Raw genomic sequence first — 12441 nt, 5'->3', positions numbered from 1 at the left:
AGTTCATGTTCACTGTTTATCTACTGCCTGTTCCACTTCCTGTTTTATTGCGTTAGCCTTGGTCTGTGTGCATTATGTTCAGTCCTCTTCCCATTAGTTCATTATGTGCAGCTGTGTACTCACCAGTCTCTCATTATCATTATCACCAGTCTGTGTATTTAAGCCCTCTGTTTCTACCCATTCACTGTCGTGTCATTGATGATGTCGTTCAGTTCAGTTAAGTCAAGTCAGCCAGCCATTCAGTCAGTCGTCCAGCCAGCCATTTTCTACCTCTGTTCTGTTCATCCACTCCTTATAATAAACCTTCACCAGTCTTCACCTACCTGCGAGTCCTGCGTTTGGGTTCCTTCCTCCTCGCCTCCACACAACGCCTGACAGAATGACACGACCCGTGCCACGAAGACACGTTAGGAACCCAGCAGACTCGGACCTCTATGAGCGGCAGGAGGTAGCGCTCTCCTTGTGGGCGGAAAAACTCAAGGAGAGACAGCGGCTCTTCGCGGAGCGAGAGCACGTCTTCGAGGGCACTCGCTTGGCTCTGGGCGGGCCTCGGAGACGCCGCGTTCCCCCACCTGCTGCCTCACCTGCACCGGAGCATCTGCCGCGGAGAGTGGACGTTTCACGCCGCGCTTCGGCCGCTCCCTCTCTCGCCACTCCGCCCCACGCTCACACATCACCTGCCTCATTCACCGGACCTTCAACCTCGCCACAGCACAGCGGCTCCGCCTTCCACCTCGGCTCAACAGAGGCTCCCGTGCCAGAGGCTCGGACGTGTACCCCGCCCGCTTCCACCTCCCGGAGAAATCGGCGCACACGCCGCCATAAAATGGACTATTTCCAGCAATTCCCGGTGGTGAGTTCCAGTGACTGTTTTCCACCCTCATTTGACTCTCCACGTAAACCCAATAATAAACCCATCTCTCATTCATGGGATGTTTCCCTCCTGGAGGATTCTGTGGACTGGGAAGATATTTTCTGCTCTGCTCCCCCAAAAGACTGTTCAGTCAAAGACTGTAAATAGTGGTGGCAGAAGGACCAGAATAAATCCAGATAGACCTGTCAATATCACTCGCCCAGTCATCATTTCCACTCCTGTCAGTCAGCCGACACCCACACCTGTGCCCGCTCCCAGGACGAGGGCAGCTGTGACCCCGTATACCTCCACACGCACTTTTGTTCCTCGGGTGGGGGTGACTGGTGTCCAGCCACCTCCCGTGCCTGTCCCAGCACCTAGGCTGAGGGCGGCCAGGATCCGGCCTGACCCCCCTAGAGACTCAGCTGAGGCTCTCCAGCCAGTGCCCTCACGCTCTGGAGGCACGGAAGAGCCAATCAGTCCACCACTTCATCCACCTCCTGACCCAGCCTTTCACACCCTCGCACTATCCCTCGTTAGATTAGCTGAACTGTCCCCTGCCCAGGCACCAGTCTTACTAGCCCAGGCCGTAGCTTTATCTCCCCGTCTAGCCCAGTCTGTAGCTCAGCCATCAGCCACACCGACCTCAGCTCCGTCGTCAGCTACGCCTGCCTCTGTTCCTCCCTTAGCATCTTCGCTCCAGTCAGTTCACTCACCTGCTGTCCAGTATCCTGCTGCCCTCCAGTCAGTTCACTCACCTCTAGTCCAGTCACCTCCTGTAGCTCAGTCCCCTCCTGTCCTCCAGTCACCTCCTGTAGCTCAGTCCCCTCCTGTCCTCCAGTCACCTCCTGTAGCTCAGTCTCCACCTGTCCCCCAGTCACCTCCTGTAGCTCAGTCCCCTGTCCAGTCAGTCCAGTCGCCTCCTGTTTCCCAGTCGCCTGTCCACCATCCTGTTCGGTTCCCGGACCTGCAGCCACAGCACCCAGAGCCAGCTGTGAGCTCTCCTGCTTCTCAGCCAGGGGTTTCCGCACCCGCTGGCCCGGCCGCTCCTCAGCCAGGGGTTTCCGCACCCGCTGGCCCAGCCGCTCCTCAGCCAGGGGTTTCCGCACCCGCTGGCCCGGCCGCTCCTCAGCCAGGGATTTCCGCACCCGCTGGCCCGGCCGCTCCTCAGCCAGGGATTTCCGCACCCGCTGGCCCGGCCGCTCCTCAGCCAGGGGTTTCCGCACCCGCTGGCCCGGCCGCTCTTCAGCCAGAGGCTTCCGCACCCGCTGGCCCTGCCTGTCTCCAGCCAGAGGCTTCCGCGCCCGCTGGCCCTGCCTGTCTCCAGCCAGAGGCTTCCGCGCCCGCTGGCCCTGCCTGTCTCCAGCCAGAGGCTTCCGCGCCTACCGGCCTCGGCCTCTGCTTCGCCCGGTCCGGCCTCGGCTGCACCCACGCCCGGCCTCTGCCTCGGCTGCACCCACGCCCGGCCCGGCGTCGGCCTCTGCTTCTGCTCCGACTGTTCCGGGGCCAGCCTCAGAGCCTTCGTCCTCGTCGGGCCCAGCCTCAGAGCCTTCGTCCTCGTCGGGCCCAGCATCAGAGCCTTCGTCCTCGTCGGGCCCAGCATCAGAGCCTTCGTCCTCGTCGGGCCCAGCCTCTTTGGCTTTTGTTTCGCCTGCTGCAGCTCCAGCCTGTGCTTCGCCTAGTCCGGCCCCGTCGTCGCCTGATCCTGCCTCGTCTGGTCCTGTGCCCACCGGGCCATGGCCAGCACGCCTAACACTGGAGAGCCGCCGCTGCCTGCCGCGCGGTCAGCCCCCTGAACTGCTCCGTCGTCTCCTTCTTTGCCGCCGTTGCCTTCCGCCTTCCGCACGGCCGGTCCCCGGGACGCCTTTGCCTGAGTGGCCGCCGTTGCCTTCCGCACGGCCGGCCTCCTGAACTGTGTCCACGTCGCCGCCGTTGCCTTCCGCACGGTCGGCCCCCGGACCGCCTTCGCCTGAGTGGCCGCCGTTGCCTTCCGCACGGCCGGCCTCCTGAACTGTGTCCACGTCGCCGCCGTTGCCTTCCGCACGGTCAGCGCCCGGACCTGCGCTGTCGTCGCCGCCGTTGCCTTCCGCACGGTCGGTCCACCGGAACAGTCTCGTCTCGACCGCCGCAGCCGCCTACCGGACCAGCTCGGTGGTCGCTGCTGCCTTCCACATGGCCGCCCACCTGAACTGTCTCGTCTCGGCCTCGGGCCGCGTGGCCACCCTCCTGAACTGTCTCTGTGTGGACTCCGTCCCTCCGTCCTGGGCCCCCTCCGCCCGCCCTGTTCTGGTTTTTTTTTCTTTTGGCCGTCGGGTGCCGGCCTTTGACGGGGGGGGGGTACTGTCAGGGTTCCTGGGTCGGTGACCCAGTATTTTCAGTTCATGTTCACTGTTTATCTACTGCCTGTTCCACTTCCTGTTTTATTGCGTTAGCCTTGGTCTATGTGCATTATGTTCAGTCCTCTTCCCATTAGTTCATTATGTTCAGCTGTGTACTCACCGGTCTCTCATTATCATTATCACCAGTCTGTGTATTTAAGCCCTCTGTTTCTACCCATTCACTGTCGTGTCATTGATGATGTCGTTCAGTTCAGTTAAGTCAGCCAGCCATTCAGTCGTCCAGCTAGCCAGCCATTTTCTACCTCTGTTCTGTTCATCCACTCCTTATAATAAACCTTCACCAGTCTTCACCTACCTGCGAGTCCTGCGTTTGGGTTCCTTCCTCCTCGCCTCCACACAACGCCTGACAATAGTCATATGAAAACTAATAAAAGTTAAATTTCTTTACGCAGTTTTTTTTAAGAACTTTAAAGTTTCAGATTTCAGATTCATATAAAGAAAATGATCAGAAAGTTAGCAATTAAAACTTTAGGCTCCTGCCTAAGACCTTTAAGTTCTTATTTAGAAACTATATAGAAACATGCTAGATAGTATTTTTAATCAGTTTTTAAAGATGGATTATTTACTGTCATTGCTGCAGAGACATTTGTGTGATATGTGATTAAAAATAACCTCAACACAAGAATGAGATAATAACGTTACACATGAATGTGCTAAAAGGGGAGAATTTCTCTCCCTCTCTCTCTTGCTTTTTAAAACATCCAGAAGCTTGTATAAACATTATAATTTCTTGGAAACAGCACAAAAACAACAGGTCAGCTCCTAAAAATGTTAGATTAGCACAAGTGGAGAGTGGCAATTAGGAGACCTTTATCTGATTTTGCCTTTTATTGATAAACAGGTTGTGAGAATCCTATTTTTAACTACCAAGAGTGCCACTACCATGCTAATAGATGACAACACCCTCCATAAGCACAAATACATAAACATGGAGAGGGAAAAATAACAAATAGGTAGAAAAAAAAACAAGGAAAAAAGGCAACAAAAAGGACAGGGGGGAACATAGCAAGAACTAAAGTTAGTCATGTATAACCTATTGAGGCCAACAGTGTGAAGGCAATGATGAAATATTCATTCATCTGATATTCAGCGTAAGTGTAAGTGCACGTGGCACTAGGACGCTCTAGACCGCAGGTCGTAAGTGAAGCAGTGGGAATAAGAATCAGCACCCCCAAATCTGAGGCCATGGTCCTCAGCCAGAAAAGGGTGAAGTGCCCACTCTGGGTCAGGGATGAGTTCCTGCCCCAAGTGGCAGAGTTTAAGTATCTCGGGGTCTTGTTCATGAGTGATGGGAGAAGGGAGCCGGAGATCGACAGACAGATTGGTGGGAACACCTTGGTGTCCCCCTGGACAAGCTGGAGGAGGTGGCTGGGGAGAGGGAGGTCTGGGCTTCTCTGCTTAGGCTGCTGCCCTCTTGACCCAGTCCCGGATATGTTGAAGAATATGGATGGATGATAATTAGTGTTTGTGAATGTTGTGGATTATGGTGTCTACTTGTTCAGGGTTATGTTGTCCACTTAGTTTTTTACCAGACTTCATAGCAATAATGGATGATTATTTTTTTCGCATGACTATATGTTGTAACTCATCCAGTACAGAGCTGCTGTTGCATAATGTGCCTGTACTGTGGGTGTCCTTGTTATCAAATTATGACTGGCTTTTGCCAGGAAACCATCTTTTATCACTAACATCTTGCTGTTTCCTGTAAGTCCATGTTCATCCTCCGTATCTGTGAGCAGTGTTTATTTTGTTCTGATCTTCTTAAATTCATGGAGAAACATAATATTTTATGAAAGCATTTAACATATTTAAGGGCACTTTAATGTAAGCAACCATCACACCCAATGTGCATTTCATACAATTTCTGTGTATGGTATTATATAGACAGCATACAAATGATGTACATCACTGGGGCTGAAAAGCAAAGTGTTTAAAAAAGTGTTTTTAATGTATTTCTAATGACCATGAGAGGATGACTTATCTCAGTGCAGAGTTAAGTCCAGTTGTATAGGAGTAATACTGTGTATGTTAACCAGTGTTGGGAAGGTTACTTTTAAAATGTATTCTGATAGGTTCGTAGCATAAACCTATTCGCTGGAACATTCAAGACAATTCTACTACACAGCAAAAGCAAGACACAAGTTACCAAAGTTCTTTGTGTTACTCATGTATGAGGGAGAGGACTGGACGAAGATGTGACCCCATAAACGACTTCCCTAAACCTGCTGGTCTGGAAGTCCAGCAGTCCATCGTCATACAAAACTCCAAGCCTTGCGCTGAAACTGGGACATACACTGCATAAAATGTCTGACATTATCCATTGTCGTGCCCTCATGACAGAGGATGAAGCCCTAATCAAGTCCACTGATGTGTTCAAGAAGTTGTATGTCTCCAAATGGTCCGAGATGGTGTCTCACCGTGCCTTGAACACAATGAGTGAGGCAATGTTTAACAAGCCATCAACATTGCCCTTTACAGAAGATGTTCGGATTCTCCATCACTACCTTCAAAAATCTGCAGAAAGTGCCTTTTGCAGCTTGGAGAACGAAGCCACAGCTCAGAATTATGCCCAACTTGCACAAGTTACACTCTCACAAATCATTGTGTTCAATCAAAGATGTTCTGGAGAGGTTTCAAAGATGCGCCTCAAAAGTTTTCTTGAAAGAGACAAAACAGCACTCCACACAGATGTTGCCATGGGGCTCTCAGAAATGGAACAGAGACTCTGTAACTATTTCTGTAGAATAGAAATAATGGGAAAAAGGGACAGAAATGTTCCAGTTCTGCTAACACCAAGCATGCTGGATGCTCTGTCACTACTGGTTAGTAGGAGGCCTGACTGTGCTATTTGTGCCACTAATATCTACCTCTTTGCAAGACCCCGATCAATGAGTCATTACAGAGGAATGGACTCCTTGCGTGTTCATGCACACCAGTGTGGAGCAAAGCAGCCTGAGTATCTAAGATCGACACAGCTCAGAAAACATGTTGCCACACTCTCACAAGTCCTTAATTTGAAAAACAACGAACTTGATCAGGTTGCAGATTTCCTGGGTCATGATATCCGTGTTCACCGCGAATTCTACAGATTACCAGTTCCCACAACACTGTCACGGGCTGCGATGGCAGACCGTGGAGTGACAGTGAAAGCAGGGCCCAAACGCAAGACTCTAAGTGAAGGACAGTGGATTTATTTACAGGAGGTGAAAAACACACAACTATATACAAAATCCCAGCACTGTGGTCCCGTGGTGATTCTCCCTGAATCCCACACAGTGCAGATGTCCGTGAGAAGTGAAAGGTGGCGACTCCAAAAAACTCCAATTCCCACACCGTGACTTTAGAGGCGTACTCCGCTCCCGATTCCTGGTAACACAAAAGGCAGAGGGTTAGCAGGGGATCTGTTTCCTCGGAGGTTACGTAAAAGCTCACGGCAGTACTGACGAGTTCTGACTCAAGGATCCATCGTCGGCCTCAGCTCAGCTGCAGTCCTAAATGCCGTTCCTAGACGAGCGTAATCTGCTGCAGCTGGCAGAGGACGACGAGTGGCAGGTGCGGCTGTCTCTCGAGTAGACCACTTCCGGGTTCGCAGTCTCCTCAGCGAACCCACACCTCCGGAAGCTCACACAGAGACACATGGAGAGACGGAGAGCAAACCAATACAACACACGGAAAACATAAACATAAACATACACTGAAAATGCCTGAGCCCTGGGTCCCTAGACCCAGGCCATGACAAACACAGCTGGCCAAGATTTCCAAACTGCTTTTAACACTGGAAAAAGGACATCTTTCCCAGATCCAGGGGAAATCACTGGATGAGATCAAAATAGAAGGTTTGTATTGAAAGGAGCAAATATTAGGGCAGTAGTTGAATATTATGCTTTCATATTATTCAATTCCTTTAATTTTAAATATGTTTATATTGTCTATCCTGTAAAATAGTCAGATGTCTATTCATATTAATGTACAGAATTCACCTGCTTGCTGCTACTACTGCATATTCACCCAGTGTATATACTATATGTATGTATATATATATATATATATATATAATGTTCTTCCTCTACACCCCCCCCCCCCCCCCCATTTTTGCACATGTCGAGGAGCGTGTCAGGCTACATTTCACTGTGTGTTATACTTGTATAACTATGCATGTGACAAATAAAGAACCTTGAACCTTGAGCCTTTATCAACAGAATTAAAACCTAAAAGCACAGACCATTCTGTTAAATGTCCATGATTTAAGGTTCTTGAAGTCTATTGTTTCATCACTTTGCAACATTTGGCAAACTGCAGAGTGGTGGCCTTAAATAGTAAAACTATGTACTATAATTTCCAGTATTTGTTCTGTATTTTATCATATCTCGTTGTTAATGTGAGATTTTTGGGGGTTTGTGTTTGGTTTTTTTGGGTTTTTTCCACAATTTCTCAGATGAAATTGCATTAAGTGATGCTGAAACAAAGGACGGTGAGAGTGAATCAGATGATGATGACACAGCACTCACAATGTCGGCGTGTGGCACCAGTGAGCCTGTATATGCAGTAGCTGATTCCACAAAAACAGCGCAGCTCCAAGACACTGTAGATTGTGGTAAGTTACCACTAGCTTGGTTTCTGTGGATAAAATGTTTGTTACAAATATTAAAACTTAATCAAATGGTGTAATCAGCAGATGAAGGACCACTCACAATGCCTGCAGCAAGTGAGACTGCTGCTCCCTCTGAAGGTAAGGGGTGCAATTGGTTCTCTAAGCTTATGGACACGTTCTTTGTAATTTCGTTGCAATTCTGTCTCTGTACACCACCACAATGGATTTTAAAATCAAACAATATCCATATGTGTTAAAGTAGACTTCCTGCTTTAATTCTAGGAATTTGACGGAATCATCACATCACAGCCATTATGCGTAGTCTATTATTCTAAGAAGCTCAAGGGTAATTGTATAGCTGACAAACAATTTAATGACTGGGTGAGGCCTGTCTACAGACTACTTCATGTGACATACTATGGTGCTTGCATGATGCATTCTCATTATCCAGGTAAGTAAGTAAAAAGGTGGATTCTGTTCATCTGAACGTAGTTTTTTCAGTGGGAGAAATGTTTCGTCACTTAGATGTTTGTGCTTTAAGGTTCTTGAAGTCTATTGTTTCACTTTGCAACATATGGCAAACTGCAGAGTGGTGGCAAAAAGTCACTTGGATGAGTGACAAAATGTTTCTCCCACTGAAAACGCTACGTCCAGATTAACAGAATCAACGTTTTGGGATTTACTCACCTGGATGATTGAGCATACATCAAGAGACTTTTATTCAGTCTTTTATTCACAGTGGAACACTAAATGTTGTCTCATTTTAGAAATTTAATAAATTTTCAAAGAGAATTTTAGCTCGTTTTGATATCGATGGTAGCAACACATTTCAGAAGTTAGTACAGGGTAGCATCCATTCTTTAAACAAGCATATGTTTTTTGTTTTTTTTGTTTGGTTTTTTGTTTGTTTAAACTACTACTACTTTATATCTTCCAGATAAAAATGCTGCTCAATCCCACAATTCCCAAAGAGCTCCCAAAAACATGTGGTCCAAGGCTGAGGTTGCTGCAGTGATGAGGCATTTTAAAGACCACATAAATGAAGGGAAACTAGCCACCAAAAATTCATTTTAAATGTTTTTAATTTTTCTGTCTTCTATATTTTTATATTTCTGTGGGAAGCGTGGGCATTTTTGTCCATAGATTTCTTTTTTATTTATGGTTAAAATTAATGTTCAGATCCAAGAACACTAATAAAATGATGTTCCAGTAATCCTGTGTCCTGTCAGATGTGTATTCATGGTAATGATGACCTATTTAAAAATTACATCATTGTCCCTTTAAAGACCCAATATTGGGTTTTTTTGGACCTCATAACACACATCGTTGTCAAGTGGACAATGTCTCCAGAAAACACAATAGAGTCTGGTTGGTGTGTATCAGTGTATCTAGACTTCTATAGGGAGTGTATGAGGTCTGAAGTGACCCAATTTTTTTTCAGATTTTTTCAAGCACTTTAACCTCGCTCCCTTGGCTCTAAGTCCTTTGAAAACGGTAGTCCACTTAAACCACCACCGGGCGGATTGACATAGTATAGTCCCTCCATACCACATAGACCCGTATGTGTGTGTGTGTGTGTGTGTGTGTGTGTGTGTGTGTGTGTGTGTGTGTTAACCACCCAAATGTGACTTAGGAGGACAACACTGTTATTGGGGGACTCTGTCAAAGTTTGCTTCATGGTGACATCACTCTGGTTTTAGGAGGGGTCTTCTCGTATTTTTTGACAGTTTGACCTACAGCATGCAGAACTGACTGCATGTGCTTTGTTTCTATGTTGAAATGAAACTCAGGCTTGAACATTAAGATAGTACTATACAGGTACACACCGGCTCACTCCTTGGCGGCCGCTTATCGGGGCCTGGAGCCTGGGGCTCGCTCGGGCCCCTTCGGAGGTGGGGTGCCCCCGGCCTCTCGGCCTGGGGCTCGGTCACTCAGGTGCAGCTGGGGGCCGGCGGAGCTCATGGGCGCGTCACTGCAACTCCCCCTGGCTTCTGCTCCGCGGCTGCTGAGTAAACCCTCATCTGGGACTCTCCTCAGCTCTTACTGGAACAGTGGCGCGGCTGCCCCTCTGTTGGTCTTCCATGGTCTCTTGTGTTCTGGGGGCCTCTGGATGTCGAGAGTTTGACCTCCTCCATACCCACTTCACACCCTGGAGGACGGGGCTGTGGCCCCCCCACACTCCCTAGCAGATCGTTACATGGAGAAACCTTTGGAATACAAGCATGCTGATCCACACAGGTGTACACACGGGTGTTCACTGCTCGTAGACCCAAATTACACCTTTCTTGGCCGCTACTTCGAAGCACATCTGTCCTGCGTGCTGCACAACAACATTGAATATTTAGTATTTACTGCTGTTTACACTTAGCTAGATTAATGCGATGGTGTTGTGTTTAGTATGTTGCTTTGTTTTTTTTGCTTGTTTTCTATTTTTCTCTCAACAGGTGATCCAGGAGATTTTTTTTCTCCCCCCCTTTCTCACTGTCCCTCTCCCCTTCTGTTTTTCCTTTCCTTCCTCTTTCTTTCTTCCTTTCCTATCCCTCACTCATGTCTGTCCCGTCTGTAACATCTGAAAATAAAATATGATAAATAATAAAAACAAAGATCGACCAAATGGACCAATACAGCAATGCCACGATGATCCATTTGGCAAAGTAAATCCATTGGGTATCCTTGTTGGTCTTCAGACAACAATTCTGATGGCTAAAGAACCAAATGGGACAGGCAAAAAAAAAAAAAAAAAAAAAAAAAAAAGATAGTACTATACAACTACTTAACTTGTTTTAGGCACTTTTTACTGCTGTAGTGCATGGGTTCTCTCTGGCTGTGTACTCTGGCTTCCTCCCACAGTCCAAAGATGTAGCTTATGGGGTTAGGTTAACTGGTGATTCAAAACTGCCCTTTGGTGTGAATGCAAATGCTTGTCCTTCCATGTTAGACTGGTGATCTGTCCAGGTTGTACTGCCCTATGGTAGCTGGTATAGGCCCCAAACCTGCTACCCCACAATCCTGATAAGGATAAGTGGAAGAGGATGGATGATTGCAAAGGAATCAGTTGTTAATTGGAGTGACAGGCTGTCGCAGGGTATCAAATTGACAGACTCTACCACACTCACACCTATGGGCAATTTAGAATTACCAGTCCAGCAAACCCCACTAACTGGATGTCTTTTGGCGGAAGCTGTAGTTGCCAGATACAACTTGGGTGAGAGGCATTGTACACCCATCATATTTGGAATAGGTTCCAGCTGCAAGGTTAAGCAAATACGGAAGCATTGTTTTTTATTTTGTTTTGTTTTTTTTACTCTGACCCCCCTCACGCAGATAAGAATGCATGTGCCATTTTTAAGAAGCTGCAGTGTTTTAACTCAATTTGCTATTCTAGATAACAACAAAGTGAAAGAATCAATTCCCCTAATCCCAGTAAAATGGTTCCAGTAGAAAAAAGTGAAGAGGTCAATTGCGTTCAAATTTTATACTGGGATGAAGTGTATTAGTTGACATCTGCAACTGAATTGAAAACACCTCACCTTTCCAACTGTCCAAAACAAATAAATGTTGCAATATTTTGCTAACAGTGTCACAATCATCGTCTGGGGTGCACAACAATATCTTCTTTGGACAAGTGCATTCAGTGTGTGGGACCGGTTTCCTCCCTCAAGTGGCTTGGCTATAAGTGCAAAGGTGAGACATTTAGTGAATAGGTACAGTATATAGTAAAAAGCATTAATAGAGGTCAACAAGTTAAAACTAGCTGAAATGAACACTGCTCCCTTTTTAATTAATGGGTGGTCACGTCTAATTAAAGAAATGTAGTATTACCTCATTGGTGCAGGACCTTGTAAAAATGGTATACTTGGGATTGTCCTCAATTCCTCATTCCATAACATAAACTGCTCAAAATAATAAAGGGAACACTTAAACAATGCGATGTAACTCCAAGTCAGTCACACTTCTGTGAAATCAAACTGTTCACTTAGGTAGTAACACTGACAACCAGTTTCACATGCTGTTTTGCAAATAGAGTAGACAACAAGTGGAAATTATAGTCAATTCACCATAATAAAGGACTGGTTCTGCAGGTGGTGACCACAGACCACTTCTCAGCACCTATGCTTTCTGGCTGATGTTATGGTCACTTTTGAATGCTGGCGGTGATTTCATTTTAGTGGTAGCATGAGACAGTCTACAACCCACACAAGTGGCTCAGGTAGTGCAGCTCATCTAGCGTAGCACATCAATGTGAGCTGTGGCAAGAAGGTTTGCTGTGTCTGTTAGTGTAGTGTCCAGAGCATGGAGGTGCTACCTGGATGTGGAGTAGGCCATAGGAGGGCAATAACCCAGCAGCAGGACCGCTACCTCCACCTTTATGCAAGGAGGAACAAGAGGAGCCCTGCAAAATGACCTCAAACAGGCCACAAATGTGCATCTGTCTGCTCAAATGGTCAGAAACTGACTTCATGAGGGTGGCTTGAGGGTCCAGCGTCCACAGGTGGGGATTGAGCTTGCAGCCCAACACCATGCAGGATGCTTGGCATTTGCCAGAAAACACAAAGTTTGGCAACTTCGGCACTGTCACCCTATGCTCCTCACAACTG

General features: G+C 47.4%; 1 protein-coding gene and 1 long non-coding RNA gene across 2 annotated transcripts; both read left to right on the top strand.

Moving 5' to 3' along the window:
- Positions 1 to 862: 862 nt before the first annotated feature.
- On the top strand, positions 863 to 2535 carry LOC113007373 (proline-rich extensin-like protein EPR1). The gene is made up of 2 exons (XM_026143866.1): positions 863 to 1687; positions 2400 to 2535. The coding sequence occupies exons 1-2, from the start codon at positions 933 to 935 to the stop codon at positions 2533 to 2535; spliced, it is 891 nt and encodes a 296-aa protein (XP_025999651.1). The 5' UTR covers positions 863 to 932.
- A 4459-nt stretch (positions 2536 to 6994) lies between these two features.
- Positions 6995 to 7981, top strand: LOC113007805 (uncharacterized). The gene is made up of 3 exons (XR_003269948.1): positions 6995 to 7088; positions 7688 to 7846; positions 7925 to 7981. It is a non-coding gene; the product is annotated as an uncharacterized LOC113007805 (long non-coding RNA).
- Positions 7982 to 12441: the final 4460 nt, after the last annotated feature.

The sequence above is a fragment of the Astatotilapia calliptera genome, chromosome 16, assembly GCF_900246225.1.
Source record: "Astatotilapia calliptera chromosome 16, fAstCal1.2, whole genome shotgun sequence".
NCBI classification, from domain to species: Eukaryota; Metazoa; Chordata; class Actinopteri; order Cichliformes; family Cichlidae; genus Astatotilapia; species Astatotilapia calliptera.
Note: the sequence above shows the minus strand (reverse complement) of the source record. Positions and strands in the feature narration are given on the sequence as shown.